The following is a 24,778-nucleotide window of genomic DNA, read 5'->3' as shown; positions in this document are numbered from 1 at the left end:
CACAGCTTTGTGTTGTGCACCAGTTGTGTACATTCCTGGACCAGGAGACCCAGCTCACAGTCACTCATACCTCAATCACCTCCCAGATGGATTACTGCAACATGCTGTACATACTATGAAAAGTATGTGGAAGCTTCAGCTGCTGCAAAATGCGATGGCACAGACAGTTATGGAGGCTGGTTGTTCGGCACAAGTGACACAACTGCTTCATGAGCTGCATTGGCTACCGGTATGCTTCTGGATGCAATTCAAGGTGCTGGTGGTTATCTTTAAAGCCCTTCATGGCTTGGGGCTGGGTGACTTACTCTCCCCAGTGGTGTCTACCCATCCTGTTAGATCCAGCAGGAGAGGCCTGCTCTAGGTCCCATCCACAAGAGAATCCATCTGACCCCAGAACTGAGCCTTTTCTGCCGTGATGCCCATCCTCTGGAATAGCATCCCCCCTGAGATTAGACGTGACCTGACCCTGCTGGCCTTTCACCAGACGTTAAAAACTTGGATTTGCCATCTAGCCTGGGGCCCTGGCAGTATTCAGTAGGTGAATCCGTTTCATCATTGATTTGAATGTGGGATGTTATGAATGATCTCAGCTGCTATTTTATGCTACTGATGTTGTTTTTCAAATTTTGGTTCTTTTTACTGTTTTTATTTTGTTAACTGCCCAGAGTCATGTATATGAGATGGGCAGCCATATACATTTATTAAATATATAAATCCATAAATTTTCTAAGCTTAGATAGTGTTTAAACTTAAATAAGGTTAAAAAAATAACTGGGAATAATGAAGGGGTCTCTGCTTAAATGCACCTGCACAAAACATGTGTGAAAATCTGGCTGAGTTTTGACTGATAGCTAAACCGGCTAGTCTAGCTATCAAAACTTGCTTCCTCCTCATCTCAGTTTCACATTAAGGACAGTATTTGGGGAATGTTTTCTCACCGGCCAGTGCTGTTTGATGGGAGAAATAAGAAATCCTTGTCCTTAATGTGCCCTGTACACCATAAACAAGAACAGGATTATCTGGCAGCATTGTGCAGTTGGCGTCTCCAGGAAGCAGAGTCAGCAAATTTTATGCCCGTTTAGTTTTCTGCTGGCTAAAGAACTGGGAGGAGAGCTCTAAAGCTACCCACTCCATTGCTGAGATTTCTCCTTATGTTTGGTTGAGATCTGTGGACGGGCATCGCTTTTGAAAGTTATTTCCTCTCTCTTTCAGGAGGCATTGACCCCATTCTGCGAGGCCAGATAGGTACACCAGCCAAACAGCTGAGACAAGATCAGTTAGTAGTAGAGGCTCTCCGAGACCGACTCTTCCAACAAGTTGCTAGGATTGGATTGGACCTGCCAGCGTTGAACATGCAGCGTGGCCGAGAGCACGGCCTACCAGGTAATGAGGGTAGAGTGCTCCCATTTTGCAGCAAACATCAGAGATTGTGGATTGCTGCTAAATAGCCAAAAATAATGTAGAAAATTACAGAAGTCCCTCAGTAGCTCAGCCTAAAAATGTTTTGAGATTGCAACATAGAAAGGTACTAGCGGGGACATCATTTTTCAGATGAGCAGCACTTTTGACCGCTTTTCTCACTCTCTAGGTTATAATGCCTGGAGACGGTTCTGTGGCCTCTCAGAACCTCGCAATGAAGCTGAGCTGGCCCAGGTCCTCCAGAACCGTGTGCTGGCCAGGAAGTTCACTAGACTTTATGGGACGCCCAAAAACATCGACCTCTGGATTGGGGGAGTGGCTGAGCCCCTCATCCGCAATGGCAGGGTTGGGCCTCTAATGGCATGTATCCTTCAAAAACAGTTCCAAAACCTACGTGATGGAGACAGGTGAGCAATATAGAAAGCCTGCCATTTTATTGTGGCCTCTTACTCTTCACATAGCAGATTGAGCCAAAGTTGTTTCACTACAGAAAAGGAAACTAGAAGGTGGTGCTGCTACTCAGGGACAGAGGAGGTGCTTTGCATGAATAAGGTTCAGTGCCCAGCATTCCCAAACACGGTACAGGTAGTCCTTGCATAACGACCATTCGTTTAATGACAGTCCGAAGTTATGACGGCCTTGGAAAAGGCACTTTACAACCAGTACCCGCACTTACAACCATCGCATACTGTTGCACCACCCCCACAGTCACGTGACTGCAATTTGGGCACTTGGCAGCCATCTCACATTTACAACCAATTGCAGCATCCTGCGGTAACGTGATCACGATTTGTGACAGTTTTTGCTAGTTTCTGGCAAAAAACGTCCATTGGGGTAGCTAGATACACTTAATGATCGTCATAAAAATGATTGTAAAATCGGGTCCGGTCACATGTTGACAGAGGAGGTGCTTTGCATGAATAAGGTTCAGTGCCCAGCATTCCCAAACACTGTACAGTTAGTTCTCGCTTAACAACCATGCAATTAATGACGATCCAAAGTTACAACAGCCTCGGGAAAAGTGCTTTACAACCTGTACTTGCACTTACAACCATTGCAGACCATTGCATGTGGTCACATGATTGCAGTGCAGGCACTTGGCAGCCAGCTTGCATTTACGACCTGCTGCACCATCCTGTAGTAACATGATTGCGATCTGCTACCTTTTTTGCCGGTTTCTAGCAAAAAAGTCCATTGGGGAAGCTGGATTCCCTTAACCACTGTTGTAAAAATGTTCATTAAATTGAGCCCAGTCATGTGGTGACTCACTTAATGACTGCACCACTTAACAACCAATTTCCCGGTCCCTATTGTGGTCATTAAGTGAGGACTACCTGTATTTACCTGGAAGGAAGATGGCCCCTGAAAAAAAACTACACACACAATAAACAAAATCTCTGTGTTGCTCATTTTCCCCATCATGTCAACCTAGAGTTAACAACTCCAGCTGAAACCAGTGCTGGAATTCTCCCCATCCCATAAGCGCATACATGTGTAACAGTTGGGTAATCAAAAACCCCTGAATTCCTAACTACCGATTAAAATGGATGTAAACATTAAAAAAGAGAGATAAGGAAGGGGAATAAGTAGCTTCAGTAAGGAAGGGTGGGAAAGAGGAAGAGCGAACAAAACTGAACAGGGATGAGTGAATGGAAAGGATCAGAGAAGGAAAGAAAAAAGCAGGGAATCTATTTAAGATCTTTCAAACATCTTACAAATAAGATAGATTTGAAATCTTGGGAAGCCACTGCTAATCAGGTTCTACTATATAGGGCAAGATGGATTCGTGATTTGATCCAGCTTCTAAACTTCTTACATGTTACAAATAAAATAGCAGTAAAATGGGAAATTTTCAGTGAAAGCTTCACATTAAATGAAATTCTACCAAAAGAGGGGGAAACAAAATGGAATTTTTAGCTGGTGATAAACAGGTCATCCACTGGATCCAGTTCCTCCTGTGAGAACATGTTATCTTATCAGAGTTCTTTTTCCCCTTTATTTATTTATTTATTTAATCAATCAAATCTATATATCCGTCTATCTCACGAAAGTGACTCTGGGCGGTGTACAATAAACAATTCATATATAATACACACACACACGTATATATAATAAATTGATATGGCTGCGCATCTCATATACATGACTCTGGGTGGCTAACAATTACAACAAAATAAAAAACAATAAAAACACAACCAATAAATAAAAGGAATTATTTTTCCTTTTAGGTAAACAAGATAGATTTAAAATTTTGGGAAGCCACCGCTAATCAGGTTCTACTATATATACAGTGACCATTTCTTCTTGGAAAAAATAAAGGACAAACCTGAAAAAGGGGCAAATCTGAAAGAGGTTCACTAGAATTGTTTACTAGACAACCCGTGACCCGTTGGGCCATCATTTCAGAGATATTTCTTACCAGATTCCTCAATGCCTTCAACAATGGCAGAGCTTCTAATGTCCTGGAAAAGTTCTTAAAAATTCAGGGAGAGATATATCTGCCTTGAAAGTATCCCATGTTGAACTGTATAACACAGTCGACATCAGAAGTTGACCACAGGAAATGTTTTATGACATTTTGTATTATGTCATAAAATGTTTTATGGTAATTTTTATGTCATAAAATGCTTTATAAAATTTGCCAAATTCCAATTCCATGGGAGTCATGGGTTCCAGATTTTGGATGAATTTTGCAAGTTAACCCATTTGAGATACCTTGGTTAAAAAAGTTTTGCCCTATGATGCACTGTTTCGCCCAGTTACAGGTTACAAAGCATCAAACAGATACGAGAGTTTTAGTAGTATATAGATGTTTATAACTTTGCTTTACAAGGGAAAATTCAAGAGCAAAACCAAAAAAAATTTTTTTTTACAAAAATGCATAGTTTAATAAAATATCTAAAATCAAACAATATTTGTAAATTTATTTTAAAAAGACAATTCAATTTCCATTATTTTTCACATGAATGTGAAAGACTGAATTAAGTGGTACCATTTGTACAGTAAAAGTTAAATAACCAAAATTAAGGGCAAGTGAGTTTTTGAAAAATAAATCTAAAGCACAGCTTTCTGAAATAAAGGACTGTCCTTTGTAAAAAAGGACGCATGGTCACTGTAACCGTGTAGGGCAAGATGGATCAATGATTTGATTCAGTTGCTATATATGTTTATATTCATTCCAAAGGAGAGAACCCCTCCTAAGCCACTTAATTAACAGACAATTAATGGCTTTATTCCAGCAAGAAAGTTTCTGTAAATCTGGGAGGCTGGTGGTCAGGTGACCATTTCCCTCTTTTTTCCAGGTTCTGGTGGGAAAGGTCTGGAGTGTTCACCCGGGCCCAGCAACAGGCTCTTAATAGAGCCACATTGTCACGCATCATCTGTGACAATACCTTCATTCGCGAGGTACCTCAATTCATTTTCCGAGCCAACAGTTACCCACGGAATTTTGTCAATTGCAATACCATCCCAATGTTCAGCCTCTTCCCATGGAAAAAGCCTTCTAATTAGATCAGCAAAGGTAAGATGCATGCGGTCTCAGACGCAGCTGTGCCACCTTTGAATTTGCACTCATGAGCTTTTCCTTGAGATGCGACGTAACCTTAGAAAGTTGCCACCATATTGAAGTTATAAACCAATATTCCCCAGAAGAGGAATGCAAAGGTTTGTGGGGGAGGAGCATTACAGAGAGGGGTATATGCAGTCTTTTCTGAGCCCTCTCCTCCCCACCATAACATTTCCCTGTGTTTTGGCCTCTGTTCCCCTAACTCAATATTTCTCAACCTCAGCAACTTTAAGATGTGTGGGCTTCAACTCCCAGAATTCTGAAAGTTGAAGTCCACACATCTTAAAGTTGCTGAGGTTGAGAAATATTGCCCTTGCTGGCTCTAAGATCAGGAAAAAAGCCCGTACGGCAATATATAGACTGGGGCTGCGGCTGCAAAGGAAAGGAAAGGGGCAAGCAAGTAGAGCCATATTATGTGCATACATGCGCACATACTGTACATGCAAAACCAGGATTCACACAACTTGCTAAATCATAACACAACAGCTGTTTCCATAATATGCTAAAGTCAAACAAATAACGCTATTGCAGCTTAATGTGGGTTTCCTGTAACACTCCGAACTTTGAGCCAAGCAATCCAAATTAGTCTTGTCTAGCATGATGCACAAACCCAGCTCATGCACGCAACATGCAATACTGCTAATTTTGTTCAGGGATCCCAGGGATTGAAACCTATGGCTTCCTATGTAGTATGGACAGCCAAAGAGTATCTGATTCCTTGAGGAGATCCAGGAAGAATCTTTCCTTAAATTTATCTGAACCCCTAAATAACCTTTTTATGGCTCATCATTTCCCCAAATGCTGATCCTAAGCAGCCTCTGCCTGTGTTTTTGCAACCACTGTGGGCTGCTGAACAAACAGAGGTAGTTTGGTGTATCCTTAGTCAGGTCATTATGGAGGCAATTGGGAATAGCAGATTTTGTCAGAGGCCCCCTTCCAATGTGTTGTTGGGAGGGGGTATCACCAGGTGCAGATTCAGTACCCTGCATCCTAAACCAGCCTCAAATTCGTCACTGCACACAATTTTTGAAAGGAAAATTAACAGCGGATCTATCCTACCCTCTTCATCCTCCCTCATTTAGAGAGCCTGTTCTCCAGAGGATATGTTTATCCAGTTTATCCTATTAAAGCACAGTTGTCATTTTGCTCTGCAAGCTGCAGTTCTGCTTTATTTTGTACCAGTTCCCATGTAATTTGATGAAACAGAATAGCTTTCAGCATTTCATTCAAAGGAGAGAGAATTTTGGAGAAATACAGTGGATAGAGTGTGGTGGAGGATATGCCATAGTGGCTATTGGTTTTACTGAGCTTGGTTGTTTTGAGTTTGTTGTAGGAACAATTTTTCTAATAATTTTTTTCTCTCTCTCCTCTGCAGAAGAACATCCCAGCAGGTTTTGCCAATGGCTCTGTCAACAACCTGGAATTTTAGTTTTTGAGAAAGCATTCTTTAACTGGCTATAGTTGTCATTGCTCGCTGCCATTGCTCATGCTTAATTTGGAGAAATGAGAAAGGAGTGCCAGATTAAAATAGCTGCTCTGCTATATTCAAGTCTTGTCCACTTCTTCAAATCACACAAGGCAATGAAATTATAGAAGGATCTCTGTCTGAGGAGTGCATGAAATATTGTTGCAATCCCCTTCCTGTATCTTTGAAACAGAGCTGGGTTATTGGAATGTACAGTTATTTGCCAATGGTATTTAGGTTGAGCAAGGATACTAGCAGTGGTGAAAAGGAAAGGCCCTGTGCAGAGATAATCCCCTGAGTTTTTAAAAGATGCTTGAAATTTCACCCAGGGGTCTTTTGAGCCTAACACCTTGTGCATTGATGCATTTTACTTTTTGTCAAACATATGCAAAAATATATGCTCAGGTACATTTCTAATCCAGAAAGCTTGAATCTGGAGGGAAATGAAGGCAGATGCATGATTAATGTGCTTGAGGGAGATCTATTTAACATAAAACTTGGAGAACAACTACAAATCAGACTGTGCCACATAGAACAATAGCCTATAGGTATAGCAGCTTTTTATATTTCTGAATTCAAAAAGTATCTACACAGGTCCTTGTATCCATCCATTTTTATTAGTGATGCAATCATTTCAATAGCTGACTTTAAAAATAATCAGATCTTACTGCCAGCTATCCCTAGGCAATCGTTAGAATAAAAACTGATTCTAAGCAACAGGATCTTAATACCCACACCCACACCTAGAGTTTATATGTGACAGCGTTGTATGCCCAACTAACACCAGTACTTTGTGTACATGACTGTAGAGAAGTATCTAAATCCAGCTTCAAGTCTGTAAATTTTTCAGGGGCCCATTAAACAAGCTTAAGCTAAAGAAAATGAAAATGTCTAGTTGCTCATTCAGATGTTTCTTAAAGAGTCAAACTTAGTACGATGCCCCTGGTCCAATGTTTGGGATCTCATTGTTGGCTAACAAAATAGCCTTGTGGAGCAGAAACTCAGGGAAGTGATTAGATTACTGGAATGCCCTTTACATGGTGCTGCCGTTGAAGACTACTCAGAAACTGCAATTGTTGCAAAATGAAGTAGCCTGTTTGTTGGCAGGTGAAAGCCACTACTCACACATAACACCAGCACTGATTCTGCAATGGCTCCCAATAGGTTCCAGCTACAATTCAAAGTGCTAGTTTTGATTTATAGAACCCTAAATGACATGGCATCTGCATGCCTGCAGGATTGTTTACTTCAAATTGAATCTACCTGTCCAGTACAAATGTAGGCATGTTGAGGGTTCCTCTCCTGTGGGAGAATTGAAAGACAGCAACATAGTTGTGCTCAGTTGTGGCACCAACTCCCTAGAAGTCTCCCAGCAGGGCATTCATGGGGGGAGGGGGTCAAAAAAGTCAAAAGGGCACCTACGAATGTGTGATCAACCCCCCACCCGTCTTATATATTTTGCTCATGTGATGCACTAAAAAAGGTGTCGGGCTTTGATGGCATGGTTATCCTGATTTTTTGACCGCCCTGCAAATGCCCCCATCTGGAAATACTCATTGCAACTGGTCCAAATGTTCTTCACTTCAGGAAAATGTGGTAATTGGGGAAGTGAGACAGGATGCTAATGAATACTAAATACAGGCAGACGTAACCTTATTTACTTACAGCATTTGTGTATTGCCCCATTCCATTTGACTCCAGGCACCCGGTTTATAGGTCTTAAACTGAAATGGACTGGAAGCCATGTCCTTAATGGTGGGAGCTGGTTACCACCATTCTATTTCATGTTTTAGAGTATGACAGCGTCCTGAGTTCCAGGCCCTCCATGCAGAGTCAAGGTGCTGTCCCACACTGCCTGACTCATCCTTCTGCCCAGATTTTGATTCTATTCTTTCCAAGCTGACAAATCCAGACTTGTGATTTTGCAGCAGCTCACAAAATCTCTTGGATAGCGGTTCGTTTTGAAAATGTTCCTGGTCACCTCTTTGATGTTTGTGTTGTCACAAATGATACGGGAAAATGAATCCTTTTCCAGAGCATTGCGCTGCAGTGGAGTAAAGACCCCATGGTTCTCCCACCAATATCTGCCAAAAAAAAAAAAAGTGAAAAGTTGCAACAGATGAATGATGATGATAGGAATAATAACAGTAATAATAATAAAATAGACTTGAGGAAGTTAAAATGTTTTAATTACACAAGGGCTGAAGGGTTAATCCTAGAAAACCATTTTCTTTTGGTGGGCTTCTCTGGATGTTTGTCGCAGCAGGGAGAAGCAGCTAGCCATCTTGGCTGATCTTGAAAAGCTAAGTTGGGCTGTACCTGGAAGTACTTGGACAGGAGACCACCAGGAACATCCAATGTTGGCAATTGAAATAGCATCCCAGAAGAAAGCCCTAAGAGCAAACCACTTCTGTACTGTTGCTAAGAAAACAATATGGATATGTCCATGCAGCCATCAGAGTTGAGTTTGACTTGAGTGAAGAAGACTTCACTCTGAAATTAATATGGAGCTTTATTCTTAACTTTTTTAAAGAAAAAGCCTTCAAAGATTTCTGAATGTTCTCTACCTATAAAGCTATTTTAGATCTTTGGACTGTTTCAGCTGATGCTATTGACCAGCATCCTGATTGCAGCAGTGGCCCATAAGGTGTATAGAAGGAAAGGACAAGGCGGGTAGAGATTGAACTCTTCCATACTTGGAGAGCGCAAGTGTGGGGTTAGTCCCAATGGCTCTGCTCACACTATAGGGTCTGCAGATCAGTTAAGACTTAGTGGCTGCCTTGGCAGAGCATGTGAAGGATAGCTGGTTTTAACTTTGGTTAACTTTTTGTAGCTTAACCTGTTGTCCCATCCCAGCCTGTTTGGTTAGTTTATAACACCATGGATCCAGAAATGAATGGATTCAGTCTCCAAGTTAAGTCTGTTGGTTGACTGCTGACCCAAAGGAGGAGGAGAACCACGTTATCTGTTGCTCAGCAGCAGACTTTTCCATATGGTGATGGTTTTGCAGATGGTAGTTATGCTAACTTCTGGTCCTGCAGAAGGTTTGAAGTTGGCATTACTGCTAAAATCCAAAACAATGTCCTAACCCTGGTACAGGGTCAGCATGACTAACAAGTTGCCAATGCCCCACAAGCATCTGGAAGCTGCAGCTGGTCCAGAATGTTTGAGTACGCCAAGGTATGCCCACATAACACCAATGTTATGTGAGCTAAGCTGGCTTCCAGTAGTTTTTCACTGTATTTTAATATACCATGGACACAACCTAAGGAGGAGGCTCTGGGCTGAGGAAGAGAAGGCGGAGAGGAGAAAACAGGCAAAGAGAACTGGAAATCCTGCCAAAGGGTGTCCTGAAGTCTAGTGCTGATCAAGTCAATCACAACTGTTTCTTCACCCTCAGGACTGTCCCAAAACCTGAGTCTTGTTTATATATTTATCTATGTATACCAGTATTTCTCAACCTTGGCAACTTTAAGAAGTGTGGACTTCAACTCCCAGAATTCCCCAGCCAGCCATGCTGGCTGGGGAATTTTGGGAGTTGAAGTCCATACTTCATAAAGTTGCCAAGGTTGAGAAACACTGATGTATATATTGGATGTCTTCCCTCCACAATCAAAAGATGCGCAGCAAGTGATGATCCCGCCAAATTATCCTACAAAGTCCATGGTACAAAACAATAATCAAAGTAAAATAAGAAATAATAATTAAAACTACCATATCACACCATTGCTTAAAGATCACAAATACAATTACAGCCAAGAAATCAATGGCAACATTTGGATTTGGCATACAGTTTTCTGATACATAAGGATTTGAAAAACACCCACCTGTCTCCATCTCGGAGTTTTCTAAACTGGGCTCCAATGAGACAGGCCAGGAGAGGTCCAACTCTCCCATTTTGGACAAAGGGTTCGGACATCGCCCCAATCCAGATGTCAATATTTTCTGGTGTCCCGTAAAGGTTAATGAACTGCTTTGCCAGTTTACGATTGCGAAGGACTACAGCAAGCTCCGCTTCATTTTTGGGATCAGAGAGGCCACAAAAACGTCTCCAGGTATTGTACCCTACAAGGAGGAACAACCATTGTTGCAGACAGGGAGGTCCCCATGTAAAAAAAAGGGGCAGGTCTGCATTTGCATGGTCACAGCTGTCGTCTTGACTTTTTCTCCCCCTCCCCAGGTACCCCTGGTTACAGCTGATCCCACTTATGCTGCTGGATCTGTGTAAAACAGGAAACAAATCTGATGTATATTTTAAGATTGTAAAGAAAAGGGTGACGGTAGAGCCTTCCCCACATAACCATTTCGAGAATGCTGTAGGAGCTGCAAGCAGGTGTTATATAATAGGCATAGTTTAGTGTCTCTGTCAGGCTGGGATTCATTTTCTATTCTGAAAAACTACTGAAATCATGCACAACAACGTCTGGACAGGGCAGGGCAGGGTGGCAGGAAAGAAAAGGTGGCCAGAAAGTTTACAGAAACCTTCTCCTACTTGACACTCTTTCAGATGTGCTGGGACTGCAATTCCCAGAATTCGCCAGTCAGCCCACTAAGAATTCTGGGGGTTGTGGTCCCACCAGATCTGGAGGCTGTTAGGTTGCAAGGAAGACTGATTTGGGCAGCCTTTCTTAAGGTGGTATCCAACGGACAGCAATAAATCTGCCTCTACAATAAGCTGTTCTACCTGGCAAACCATGGTCTCGTCCCCTCTGCAGGTTCAGAGCTGACAGATCAAGACCAATATGTTCAAGTTGCTCGAAGAGCCGTTCCTGAAGCTCTTCAACCATCATCTGGTTCTGCCTCATTAGTTTAGAACGGTCTGCCATGAAGCCACGGAGAAGGGGGTCAATGCCACCTAGAAGAGAAAGGCAACAGTGGTCCCTGAAAGAGATGCATCTTCTAAGCCAAGGCTCCCAGAGCTTTTGATTTTTTTTTTAAATGAGCAGCTTGCTTTCTGTGTTTAAATTCAGCAGATAACTCTCTGGCATAGTAATTTGAGGAAAGTCAGTTAGGTATCGTGGGGTCTAGTTCTGCCCTTCCAAAAATAGCTGCTAATTTATCATGTCTAATGTGACAAATGGTGGCAATTGCATAATACATGAAGCATAATCATCAGATTAACTATATGCATGTGGTTTTCACTAATCAATTGTAATATACATTTGAATTAAATGAAAGCAAGCCACAGTTTGGAATGCAGCAGCCAGCCAGCCATTAAAATGGGGAGTGCCAACCCTGGTCTCCCCCCGGGCAGCCCACCGAGGCCCATCTTCTGAAACAGGCATTTTCCCAGGTCCCAGTATGTTGGTTGCTCCTCACGCTTCGTCCCCAGTGGCAGCAGCCCCCAACCCCCCCTGGCTTGCAGCTGGTCCCCTGCCTTAGAGATGTCAGTCTGAAGAACCCCTTGACCTGTCACTGTAGGGCAGCCTAAGATCTGGGGGCAGCCATCTGCTTCAGAGAGCCACATGTCTTAGGTGTGCCAAAGGTCTCCATTGCACAGCAGGGATGAGCAGCATTTGAGGGGCTGGGAGCTGCATAGAAATCCCTTTAGAGAATGTCCTATAGGCATGTCAAACGGATGGGTGGGCCCAGGATTTTTTTATGGTTCTGTGTTGAGGGAAAAGCACAGGGAGGGTCTTTGCTTTTTTAACTATGCTATTTAAGACAATGGTAGTGTGTGCATGACAGTTACTGTGTGCTTCCTGGATCAAAGCTGCAGGAATGCATCGGACAGACTTGGGGCATGCTCGCAGGGGCTCTGAGATTCAGAGTTGTTCACTCCTGCTTTACAAAAATGATGGTTTCTAGGAGCATTGGATAGTTCCCAGCCCTCTAGGCAGCACCTTGGACAGGCTCGGTTTAAGTTCTCAAGAAATGGGCAGGATCTCAGAGAAGCCCAGCCCAGAAGGGTTAAGAGAGAGACCAAACTCACCTTCCACCAAAATCCTCCACGGAGCCATAAAGGTGAGATGAAGTGGGGTATTGGAAAAGGGAAGCGAGTTCTGGAAATTCTCATCCAGACGGGGTACAATGGGCGGGACACTACCATGCCCAAATCGGAAGGCCAAGGAGAAAACGTTGGAAACGGTGGGATCCACATACTTATTGTAGCCCTTGTACACAGGTAACTGTTTACGGGCTTCGTTCCCCAGCAGCAGGGGAAAGTAATCTCTGTACGTGATTATCTGCAACGATACCGACACAATGTAAGCCCCAAAGGGCTCAGCCTACTTATTTATTTCCTTTATTACCTGATGAGGCATTCACAGGCTTGGTCTGATGATCTAAAAGCAAGAGGCCTCTGAGCTCTCAGAAAGTAAGAACCCAATTTGTAAACAAACTTAATTTGAGAAACAAAGGTAGGTCTTTTGATCTGATTCCACATCAACCTTGTGTAAGGAAATAGAGTGGCCTGATACCCAGTATTAATTATTATTATTATTATTATTATTATTATTATTATTATTATTATTATTATTAACTGTATATGCCACATGACTCCCAGCAACTCTGGGCAGTTTACAAATTGTTTTCCCACCAAAGTGGTACTTATTTATCTACTTGCATTTGCATGCTTTCAAACTGCTAGGTTAGCAGGAACTAACCTCTCATCCTTTACCCTCTCTGGCCAAGTCAATAATAGAATTACATTAATAAATGAACTCCTGATCTACTGGGATTACATATCTTTTTCAACAATTGAAACCATTGAAAATGGAACCATTGAAACAGGAATGCTTGTTGCACCTATCAAGGTGAGATCCAACTTTCTTGTTTTAGCTCACCTACCATCTATTCCAGCAGGATTTGTTTGAGCAAGGTAGAGTATATGGTATATCTCACCCTCTGCTTTAGCATTCCATGTGTAATTTGAGGTTCTGTTTGTAAAGTAACAAGCCTCTTTCTGAAATGTGCCAATTTAGGCAGCAGAAGAGGTGTGCAAGGGAAAAGACTTCCTTCATTTGTTTTCTGCCTGAAAAGACATCTGTTCTAGAGAGAGTATTCAGTCCTGCAATCCCTTTGGATACTGCTGATCTGAACAAAATGTTACACAAAACCAGAAAAGCCTGTGTGTTGAAAAATGAGAACATTCAGTACCTGAATGATGGCACCAGTGATCTTCCGGGCTTCTTGATAGAGTCTCTCTCCATTCCAATGGGGATTTAACTTCTTTAGTTCCCGGGCTAACCGGTTGTGCTCCCGAAGAAACACAGTGTGAATAGCTGTCAATCCCAGATTTTCAGTGACCCTTAGGTCTCCTGCAAAGTTAAACCATGACACATTTTACTTAGTTCTAGCAATTAAAACAAAAACAAAAACATTCTAAACCAGTGTTTCTCAACCTTGTCAACTTTAAGATATGTGAATTTCAACTCCCAGAATTCCCCAGCCAGCCATGCTGGCATGAAGTTCGCCTTAAAGTTGCCAAGGTTGAGAAACAAAGTTCTAGACATTTCAGAAAGGAAGGTGGAAAATGTTAACTTTCAGGATTCCCTGTGCCATCTAGAGGTTATGTGGATTCTTGCAGCCTAAATCTGGTAACCCTAGTAAGGGAATGTGGCTGGAAGGGAGTTATAAAGGGAGGCTCCTGTCCCAGGGGTGTCCACAGGGGAGGGTGTAAAACAAGTCAAGATGGCATCCACAGCTGTGGAACTGAAACCCTATTCCTTTTTATGTGCAACTTTCCAGTGGTGGCTTTCCAGAATTTCAAGTGAGTCTTTTCTCGTTCCTCCTGAAGATGTTGGAGATGTAACCTGGGGATCTTCTGACCACCAAAAAGGCTCTTATACTACCAGACTCTAATTCCTCTCTGTCTCCTCCTATATCATCTCAGTGTTAACTATTCCAGAAAGTAAGAAGGTGTCCAGGTCATTGCTAGAATTATCAGGGGTCAACTCAGCATTGTCTCATAAGCATAAGGGGGGTCTCTCTATTGTGTTTGTGGGATATCACGTGGGTCACCTGATTTCCACTTCCTCCTCCTTCTTGGGTTTGGGGATTAACAATCTCCATTACCCTTCTGGCAGACTTGCAAGCAGGAGGTGCTGCAGAAATGCAGCTCTCCCCTTTTTCATCATCCAGTGATGATTAAGTGCTTTCTACTATGAACCTGCCTGTATCCAGATCTACTGAATAAAAGTAAGCTATCTCTATTTTCTTCATTTAACTACAGTGTGGAGACTGAATTTATTTCTGAATGCAATTAAGCTTAATGTGCAAGTTCTCTTTTAGTTCACGCTTCTACTCTACAAGATTGCTGTTAGCTGCTTGGAGTTCTTTTACTAACCGTTAAAAACTCCATCAGTCATGTCCCTACTGTGCTTGCTTTAACTGGAGATGCTAAAGCTGGCCTTCTACATCCAAAAGACACATCCTGGCCATGCTGGGCTATAGATCTTCACCAAAGCAGTTCTCTCTATTAGGGGTCATTATGCAATGTTATCTCATAGTCCGGTAGAGCTTTTTGAAAGAGCATAAAATACTCTCACATATACCAGCTTGGAATTTTATAGCCTCTTGGATTTTATATTTATTTATTGCATTTTACAATCGTAATGTGTTTGATTTTTATGAGATTTTAATGTTTATGGTCGTAGTTTGATTTTATTGTAAACCGCCCAGAGTCCCTCTTCTGGGGGAGATGGGCAGTAATTGAATTTGAATAATAAATAAAAACTTGCGCATGATGCCCCAGAACTGAATGTACCACATGCCTATTATTATTATTATTATCATTATTATTATCATTATTATTATTATTAGCTCATGTATTGAAATCAGATAACTTATGTGCCCTGGCTAAGAAGTACAACATTCCCCCTCAGATTTGTCTGGTCCCTGCCCTGATTGTGTTTAAAAAAGCCCTTAAAACCCGGCTCTTCCCCCAGGCCTTGCAGCAGATTAAATGGTAGATCCTGTGGGTTGTATTACATTTAAAAATTCTTCCTTCTCCAGATGCCTGTGATTTTATTTATATATGTTAGCAATGTTTTTATCACTGAACCCCATGCAGAGTCATTACGGCGTTGGGTGACCTTATAAATTCAATACATTAATTAAACAAATAAATAAATACCTGCTTTAAAACATGGGATTTTGGCAGTTTTATTTGTATGCAGACAGAGGCTGTTGGAGTTCGTCTCGAAAGGCAGAAGGGCCAGACCCGCATCGGTGAAGTTCTGGTTGATTGCCATAAGACCAAGCAAGTTGCTTTGGTTCCGCAAACTTCTTGCTAAAGGCTCTTCACTCCCATACACCATGCTGGCATCCAGGAAGGAGGTGATTGAATTGAGCTGCTCACGGACAAATGTTCTGGGGTTGCACACTGCGGCTGTCCGAATGAATGGCATGCAGATGCCCGAAGTCATAATCCGTGGATCTCCAGGCGGGATCTGTACAAAAGGGTCACTGAATCAGAACTTCCACCTGTCTCTGGCCCCAGTCTAACCAGCATGAGACCTGAACTCTTAAGCAGGGTATGGCAACTTTTTCAGGCTCTGGCACTCAACAATAGACATAAAGAGAGCCAGTTTGGTCTAGTGGTTAAGGCAACGGGCTAGAAGCCAGGAGACAGAGAGTTCTAGTCCTGCCTTAGGCATGAAAGCTGGCTGGGTGACTTTGGGCGTCCCTCTCTCTCAGCCCAACTCAGCTCACAGGGTTGTTGTTGTGGGGAAAATAGGAGGAGGAAGGAGTATTAGGTATGTTTGCTGCCTTGAGTTATTTATAAAAATAATAAAGGCAGTATAATAAATAAATAAACAAACATTATTTTCAAATACTTTGATTTTTAAGTTAATTTTAATAAATAAAATTTAGAAATGGTTTTAAATCATTTTTAAATCTCATGAGATTGTCAAGTCTAATAAGAGTCCAGCAGATCAGTGAAAGAGCTTGTATTTCACAACCTGCAAACTTAGTTTTTTTTAGCATAGTTTGTCAACCAACCTATTTGATTCACTTACAGTCAATGAACTGCATGCATCCAGAAAATAGGTTAATTCAGTAAGCAAGTGAAATGTGTTGTGTAAGCCAGGTTTCATCAGAAATACATAGCAGGAAGCCCACTGTAGAATTAGCCTTTATCATCACCCTTTTCTCTTGACCTTACAAACAAGCCACCTGCATTTTAAATTTTATTTTAAAGAGACACTATTTATTCATATGTTCATCCACTATTTTATCAAAACTAGGGAGAAAGTATCCTCACAAGGAGGATCTCGCAAAGAGAAAACTGATCTGTGGACACACAATGGTACGCTTGTTTTTTCTCCCAGTGCAGAATTTCTATTACCTTAATTGGAAAGCAAGGAGGTACATAGTTGCAACTACTGTCACAGTGGACCTTCTTATTCTCAATGTTGCTTGGGCTTTCAGGAGCTAAGTCCAAGTCATGGTCAACCCACTGCCCCCAGTGCATGAATGCAAGAGAGCGTTCCTGATCAGGCGTGACATTTTCATTGGAAGTAGTGATGATCTCGTTGGACACTTTCCGTACCTGCAAGGAAACACCCAAAGACCATGGAAATTAAAGTCCCATGGGAACAACACTCCCCCTCCCCACATAAGGAAACTGGTTTGCCTTTGCCTAGCCTAGTACAAGCCACTGCTATCTTCTGCAACCTGATATCTTCCAGAAGTGCGTGACTTCATCTTCTTGTAGCCACCAGTTTTGGGCAACCTGGCCCAGATTATAGAGGTTGAAGTCAAACACTTCTAGTGAGCATTAGATAAGCAAATTTTAATCTGGTCTGGCTTGAAATTCCTCTTTTTCCCAAGTTCTTTGCTTGAAGTCCAGGCCCTACAAAGGGGACTAAAACTATAGCATCACAGCTGGAAGTAACAAGGCAGAGGATCATAGAGTCACCAAAATGCATCATCAGATGACCTGCTCTGATTGGCAGTAGCTTTACACCATCTGAAGCAGAACTCTTTCCCAGCTCAGCCCATCTGAGGCTCTATTCTTCCATTGGCATCTAACCTCAGCATAAATATGCCCCAGCAACCTCTTTTTTCTGCCATGTCCTCATAAAGTTCTCCTCCCCAATCCATCCTCTAAGGAAAACAATGCACTATGGCAATTGGGGGTATGATCAGACCCACTTCGTCAACCGTTTGTCAGGTGATCTGGGGATGGGAGGGAGAGTGGATTGGGCCAGTTCCTGTTGGCCACCTTAGACTAATATGGGTATTTCTCTACAAGGCTCATCTCATCCTATACAAAGATCTCATGATGGTTTCACCATCGTCCCCTGACGGTTCTCTGACTATTGCTATTTTTTAAGAACTCCATCCAAGCAGGTAGATGACCTCCCATGCTTTTACCAGAGGGAGAGGATGTCCATGATAAAGTTGCCCCTCAATCAGTCCTCTTGGAAGGGATACGCCATCTTCATACTCTGCTGGAAGCCAGCGTGCATAGGCATGATTTGCTACTCCAAAATGTGGGTGTTCCCTAGAATGGGAAAACAATTTAATGCATAGAAGGTCTTTTATGGATGTCCCCATCACTGAATCAAATATACTGAAACAATTCCTATACAAAAAAATACCTAATTTCCCTCCCTAAAGACTGGAGTTCAGCTAACCATCAGGTTTTGTGCTTCTTTGAATGTTGAAAAAAATGAAACCCATGTGTAAACCTCTGTTCTGAGAAACTACAACTGATTAAATATGCATTTTGAAAGCTTTTTTAACACCTCCCCCTCAAGATTAATGGTGAAAGAAATGAAATGAAGCATAAAACATAAAACAATACAGGCTAAAAAAATACAATTCCATCCAGTCCTTCCGGGTACTGCCATTAACACCAATGCCCCAAGTGTGCTTGATATTTTTAAAAGAATCCAATGAAAATTCTTTTATCCCATAGAACTCTTAAACTTGTTTATTTTTCAGCTGAATAGTTCAGCATACAGAGATATTTTACAGCCAATCAGACCATGCTTCCACCTAGGTGGGTTCCCATCAGCTGTTCCAGAAATCCACAGAATGGGCACAGATCCTTTATCTGCTTCTTTGGAGAGGTAGAGAAGGGGCAAAATAAGATAGATAAGATCTTATCTTATCATTGCCAAGGTCGAGAAACACTGTCCTAAAGAGCCATGCCTTAAGCAGACTTTTCACAGGAGTTGCATACCTATTATTACACTCGCCAGTGATGGTACGGTAAGGTCTGTTCAGCAGACACCGAATCGGCCGCGTTACGTAGTTACAACCAGTGACCTTGAAGAGTGTGTCTTTCTGCTGGCTGCTTAATACATCTAAATAGGAAAAATCAATCAGAAATCAAGGATTTAATTTAATGTTAATTTAAGTAATGTTGATTGTTAATTATCAATACCTTAAAATTTTAAATTAGAAGCCAAGGATAGTGGTCATCTGCTTTCATTCTGGAAATAAGAAATTATTGGCTTTTTCTTCTTTTTGTTTATTTTTTAGATGTATATCCCACCTTTCCCTCAGGAGCTTAAAGTAATGCACGCAAGGCTCCCTCCTCCTAATTCCTTCCACAGCCCTGTGAGCAGCGATATCTACAGAGGCAATACAAAGAGTCGGGATGGTGGCCATGTCCCGCCCCATTTTATGTGTGGGGGTTGTTTGACCACATGGCCACCATCTTGACTTTGGGGAACCCCCTCAGAAGCCTCGCCTGTGAGTAGATTGGGCTGAGAGTGTGTGACTGGCCCAAAGTCACCCAGGGAGCATCTGTGGCTGAGGGGGGACTTGAACCTGGGACTCTGTATTCCTTATTTAACATCTTCACCATTAAACCACAAGCTCTTTCTTTTGCCCATAATATGGAAAAGTGCAAAATTCTCCAAAGAAAAGGAGAAGTCCATGTGTTTGAGGAGGGAGGAGGTATACGTGGCAACAGGGAGAAGGATGGCAAGTGGTGTCATGTGTTCCATGACTTCCTAATACTAAAACCATGACTTTCATACGTCCTAAGGAGGTAAGGATGTAAATGGCAGAGTCTGTGTCATGATGTTGCTGCACGCATGTCATTTTGTTCCAACCTTGGCATGCGGTAAACACCTAGTAGGAGAGAGGTACTGCTCTCTGCAGCAGTACTCCTAACCTCTCTTACTCCTTCCCTGCTCACTCCCTTGAAGCCTGTGAGCGTGGAGAGGCTATATGCAGAGGTTTCAATGACTTGCACAAAGTTAAAAAAAAATGAATACCAGAATTTCAAAATATTCCAAGTTCAGCATTTTGAAATTTGCACTTTGACCTTTTCCACATTATGCCTTTTTCCATGCTGTTGAATTTCTAAATGCTGGCTTCTTTTAGGAACAGAAGAAGCTCAGGTGCTGGGCCAGAAACCAGGAGGACCATGAGTTCTAGGCGTCCGTTAGGCATGAAAGCTGGCTGAGTGACTTTGGGCTGGTCCCTCCCTCTCAGCCCAACCTACCTCACAGGATTGCTGTGGGGAAACTAGGAGGTGAGATCATTAGGCATGTACGCTGCCTTGAGTTGACGCATACAAACCTGATAATAAAAATAAAGAAATCATCCACAAAGGCAGCCATGAGTGAGCTAATCTATGAAATCCAAAACTATGTCATCCAACTCAAAACTTTAATTTTATGGAGTCTAAACTGCAGAATTCATGACCTAGTGTGGGGGATTTTCTGTTTCTTTTCCAGAAATCGTCCTTTTGCAGTACCTATCTAATAAAAATTTCTGGAGCACTCCAGAGGTGGAAAATTCTTTCATGGCACTGTGATTGGGCCAAAGAAAGAAAACAAAGCCCTGTTTTCATGGACCATCATAGGTCTCCCTGGTTTTTCATCATACCTGTAATATTGAATGGTTTCAGACACTTATTTTGCATTTTCTTCTTTAGGATATCCAAGGCAGTTTCCACGTAACTTGCCGCTCGAATGGCAGTCCTGGTTCCTGCCACTGGTGCTTTTAAATATTTCAGGAAATCAGAGGGGTTGACATGAGCATTGTTCAAACTTTCCTTCATACTGGAAAAAGAAGTACAAAATTGATGACAACAGCAATGACAGAAAACAATCAGAACTGTCATAAGAGCTAAGGATGTGTTTCCACAATGATGGTTTTTAAATTATTTTATTATTTATCTATTCAATCATATCCGATTCTCAGAGACTGCCTGGACTAGTCCCTGCAGTTTTCTTGGCAAGGTTTTTCAGAAGTGGTTTGCCATTGTCTCCTTCCTAGGGCTGAGAGAGAGTGACTGGCTCAAGGTCACCAGGTGGCTTTGTGCCCCAGGCAGGACTAGAACTCATAGTCTCCCGGTTTCAAGCCTGATGTCTTAACCAATACACCAAACTGGCTCTAAATTTTTTAAAATACCAGCAGGGAAATCTCACCATAAAGAGAGAAATTATGGGCCATCGGAGGTATTATCATTCTTTCATGTTCTTATAAATGCTTTTGTTATTTCCATTCTTTCTTGGTAGAAAATGAGCTATAGCAAGAGTTATAGAGGTCTTCTTCTGCATTACCATTTTACTCCCTCAACAGAGTACCCCATTTAGCCAAAATGTATTGATATATGCAGTCTGAGTCCTTATTTTTCCATGTCACAAAAGAATCTGTGCCTTTTTAAAATTCTGTAAGAAACCTCTTCTATCTTTAGCATCGTTCAAACATCTAGATTTTTCATTAGACCTAACCAACTGGGGAGGGTGGTCCTTCTACAATATCACATCCAAGAAGTTTGTGTGTTCAGACTCTTGTATGATTGCACTTCGCTGGACACCCAAACTCCTTCAGATCTGAGTAACTAGTTAGCTTCTAAAGGGCTTGCTGTTACAGCAGACAAAATGGATGAATGAGGATATTTACTAAACAGGTACTGTAATGACTGCCTATCCCAATAGACTCAGACTCACAAGCAGGTACTTAATGATATCTGATTTATTAGAAGAATAGTATGCAAATACAGAGAAAGCTGAGAATGAGTAAAAGCGCACCAAATACAAACTAAAAACCCTCGGCTCAAAACGTAATCCCTCCCCTCGCCTGACTGTAGCAAACTCCCCCCCCCCAGGTGCTGGTAACCGTTTTCTACTGATCCTGGGAAAGTAACCTTGAACACAATGAGATAACCCAAACACATTCCAAACCAGCAGCCAACAGATAACAGCCCCACGAGATGGAATCCTCCTCCCTTCCCAGATGAAACACGTATCAGCGAAATGACATGCGAAACGTTACGATGTACCAGCAACATTGGAACGGCGAACATGACAGGTACGGGCTTGAGAATCACTAGATTGCCTACAATTTTTCACAAAAGCAGCTCACCTTTCCCGGGATAATTTATATGCCTGATCCACCTTCTGCTTGGCTTCATTGATGCTGCTGAAAAACTCACTACCAGTCAGCTCTGCAGAGGAAACCACCTTATCACCAAGATCTTTGGAAGAATAAAAGAATATTAGACGAAAAACAAGGCTAAATTCTGACTTCTGTTTTTTCCTTAACCAAGAGCAGGAGAGATGAAAAGAAGGGCCAGCTACATCATCATAGGTAGCTGTAACTTTCATAGGTAGCTTAAATAACTTTAAGAAAGCAGAGCTGGCATCTGCTGTTTTCCTCTTCCCTGTCCATCTTTATTCCCTGTCTGTTGTGTCATTTAGATTGTTAAGCATGAAGGCAAATACTGCCTCACTACTTATACTTTACTCCAAAAATCTTCTTGGCTGAGAATGAGAATAAGAAATTGAATAATAAGCAAGCAACACTGAAGATCTAGCAAACATATTGTTACCAACAACGGCTATTAGAATTCTGTAGCCAGAAGTAGGGGATGAAGAAAGACTCTGCTATTTAATAACATTCTGCGCTAAATCAGGGGTGTCCACATGTGCATTTAGGTGCATTTATGGCAAAAAAAGTCAAGGCAATGGCATGACTACACCACTGAAGTCATGCTATCATCTTGCCTTTTTTGACCCTGCCCTAAATACTGTATGAAGCTTCTCTTGAGTTAGCAGTTCTAATGGTTATTAATGATATACATTTCCTCTTCCATAAATTTCTCTTATTTTTTAACATCTATAAACCTCCTCTCATTACCTCAACAATGACAGATATTCATGTTAAATTATTTGTGGCACGCTAGAAGGCTGAAAGGAACAGATATGATTCTAGTGTTTTTAAAAAAGAACCTTCATGGGACTTTTGATAATATTCTTAATTAGCCATAGGCAACTGTGGTTTGCCTCCCTCTCTTGCTTCTATTGACTCTTTCCCCAATCACTGAAATCATCCCTAGATTTCCTCCAGGATGACAAAATAACACTTTGAAGCTGTCACTGAGTGCTGCTGGCTTAAGGGATAGAATACTAGTTTAACAGCAGTAGATTAAGGATGAATTGAGCCTGCCTCACTCACAGCAGATGAGGGATGAAATGAAGGCAAAATCATGAAATGAAGAAGGTATTTTAATTGTGAGTTCTAGTCATGTGCCGAGTATCAGCCAGAAAGGCTAAGAGAGATGCTGTCCCAATCCTCTTCAAACCCTCCATCCAAGCTTTGTGCGAAACAGGGCATCTCCCCCCTTCCTTCCAACCCAGGAATACCAGTTTCTCTACCAGAAAATCAAAGGCAATTCTCAGAAATTAGTTCCATGCCTAGGGTTACCAGACCTCTGGCAAAAGGAGTTACCAGACCTCTGCCTTCCTTTTTGTCATCATGTCCTCCACCCTTCAGGCATAGCCTTAAAATCAAATATTGCCCAGATTTTAGAGCAGTGTTTCTCAACCTTGGCCGCTTTAAGCTGTGTGAACTTCAACTCACAGAATTCCCCAGCCAGCAAGGCTGGCTAGGGAATTCTGGGAGTTGAGTCCACACAGCTTAAAGCGGCCAAGGTTGAGAAACACTGTTTTAGAGTACCTCCAACCTATCTCTTCCAGAGCAGCACAATGAAGTAGCCTGCACCGCACTTCCCTAATAAGTGCTAACTGCAAGTTGGCAAGCTCCACTCTGTGACTTTAATTAGTTGATTAGAACCCTCAGGGGCTCCAGCTGCTGCCTGAAACTGACAAGACCTTAATCCTTTATACCAAAGGCTTTTGCCTCCTAACTGACTCTGGTACATTCCTGCCACCAGGGAAAAAAAAAAGTATTTCTGATGCTGGAAAAAGTAATTTTATATACAGGTAGGACTGAGTACTTTTTTTTTTCACTCTAATTTTTGTAGTGGATGCCAAGAAAGTTAAACAGTTAGTGTTTCCTCCTTTCCCCTCCCCCGCATTTGTCCTCTCTTACAATTGTCCGTGTCCTCCTTTGCCTGCTCAGATATCTGTTAACCCTATCCATGCCCCATAAATATAAATATATTCCATTCTCACCCCTATAGGTGGTGTGTGTCTTCCTCAACCTATCAGAGGCCTGGGAGTTTGAGGGTTCTGCGCAGGATCTTAGCTGTTCCTAGCACTGCACTCTTCTGGACAGAGAGCTCTGATGTTGCTCCTGGGATCTGTTGGAGCCACTCTCCCAATTTGGGGGTCACAGTTACATATATATATTTAAATCCCTTGTTCCTTTTTATTATTTATTTATTCAGATTTCTATCACTGCCCATCTCTCCCCAAAAAGGAGAATTTCCTGAATCCCACCATTTAAGACAAGCATGTAAGCTGTGCCCTCGTGGATCAGATAGCTGGCCCACCTAGTCCAGCAGTTTGTTCTCACAGTGGCCAACCAACTGCACAAGCAAGCCCACTATAGTGATCTCCCAGCAGATAGCTGCCAAGGTTCATCAAGGCTAATAGCCCTTGATTTCCATTTATGTCTTGTTTATAAATACCTCAAGAGGTCGTTAAAAACTGCATCTCTCCCTCCCAGGAAGTATTATGCTCATGAAAGAGTAGCATGAGGCAAAACAAGATTTACAATTTTACCTTTCAGGTAAGATTCAGATACCATCAAGAGGCTGAATGTTATCAAAGCAACTGTTCTCCCCATCTCTGAAAAGGAAGAAAAGAAAGATGATACAAATTGTTCCATTTAGAGAAGTAATTTTTAGAACCCTGCAAAAGCAGGTTGCTAAAAGGAAATACAGATTCAGCATGTAATTTATCTGTAACTGTCAGAGAAAAAAAAAGTCTAATTTGTGTTTCTAAGGCTTCACTTTTCTGAATGAGGTTATTGGCACCTGGGGTAACCTTCACAGACCTGAACTTCTTAAAGCAAAGGAGGTATTAAATTTCACCCTGACTTCTCACAATGTAACATTTAGTTCACAGTGTGTTGGTGTGTGTTTTGCACCAAAGTAGTTTCCAGGACTTATTTCTAACTTTGTTTCCGGATTTTCCTGGATATAATTTCCATATCTCATGTCTTGA

The 24,778-nt window shown here is 41.9% G+C and overlaps 2 protein-coding genes across 2 annotated transcripts in view; one reads left to right on the top strand and one right to left on the bottom strand.

The window, feature by feature from the left end:
• The window catches only part of MPO (myeloperoxidase), a 28,597-nt gene extending 21,659 nt beyond the window's left edge, over window positions 1–6,938 (top strand). The window contains exons 11-14 of the mRNA XM_063298763.1: window positions 1,213–1,383; window positions 1,589–1,826; window positions 4,722–4,939; window positions 6,360–6,938. Coding sequence (XP_063154833.1) covers window positions 1,213–1,383; window positions 1,589–1,826; window positions 4,722–4,929 — 617 coding nt within the window. The 3' untranslated portion in view covers window positions 4,930–4,939; window positions 6,360–6,938. The remainder of the gene's footprint in view (window positions 1–1,212; window positions 1,384–1,588; window positions 1,827–4,721; window positions 4,940–6,359) is intronic.
• Window positions 6,939–7,901: 963 nt separating this feature from the next.
• On the bottom strand, window positions 7,902–24,397 carry LOC134493915 (myeloperoxidase-like). Its single transcript, XM_063298751.1, has 12 exons — window positions 24,335–24,397; window positions 21,732–21,843; window positions 20,247–20,422; window positions 18,586–18,709; window positions 17,772–17,901; window positions 16,741–16,944; window positions 15,526–15,841; window positions 13,548–13,708; window positions 12,382–12,634; window positions 11,134–11,304; window positions 10,277–10,514; window positions 7,902–8,533 (listed from the first exon to the last, which is right to left on the bottom strand). The coding sequence occupies exons 1-12, from the start codon at window positions 24,357–24,359 to the stop codon at window positions 8,335–8,337; spliced, it is 2,109 nt and encodes a 702-aa protein (XP_063154821.1). The 5' UTR covers window positions 24,360–24,397; the 3' UTR covers window positions 7,902–8,334.
• Between the last annotated feature and the right edge of the window lie 381 nt (window positions 24,398–24,778).

This window comes from Candoia aspera, chromosome 1 (assembly GCF_035149785.1).
Source record: "Candoia aspera isolate rCanAsp1 chromosome 1, rCanAsp1.hap2, whole genome shotgun sequence".
NCBI lineage: Eukaryota > Metazoa > Chordata > Lepidosauria > Squamata > Boidae > Candoia > Candoia aspera.
This window is presented reverse-complemented; position numbering and strand designations above follow the sequence as displayed.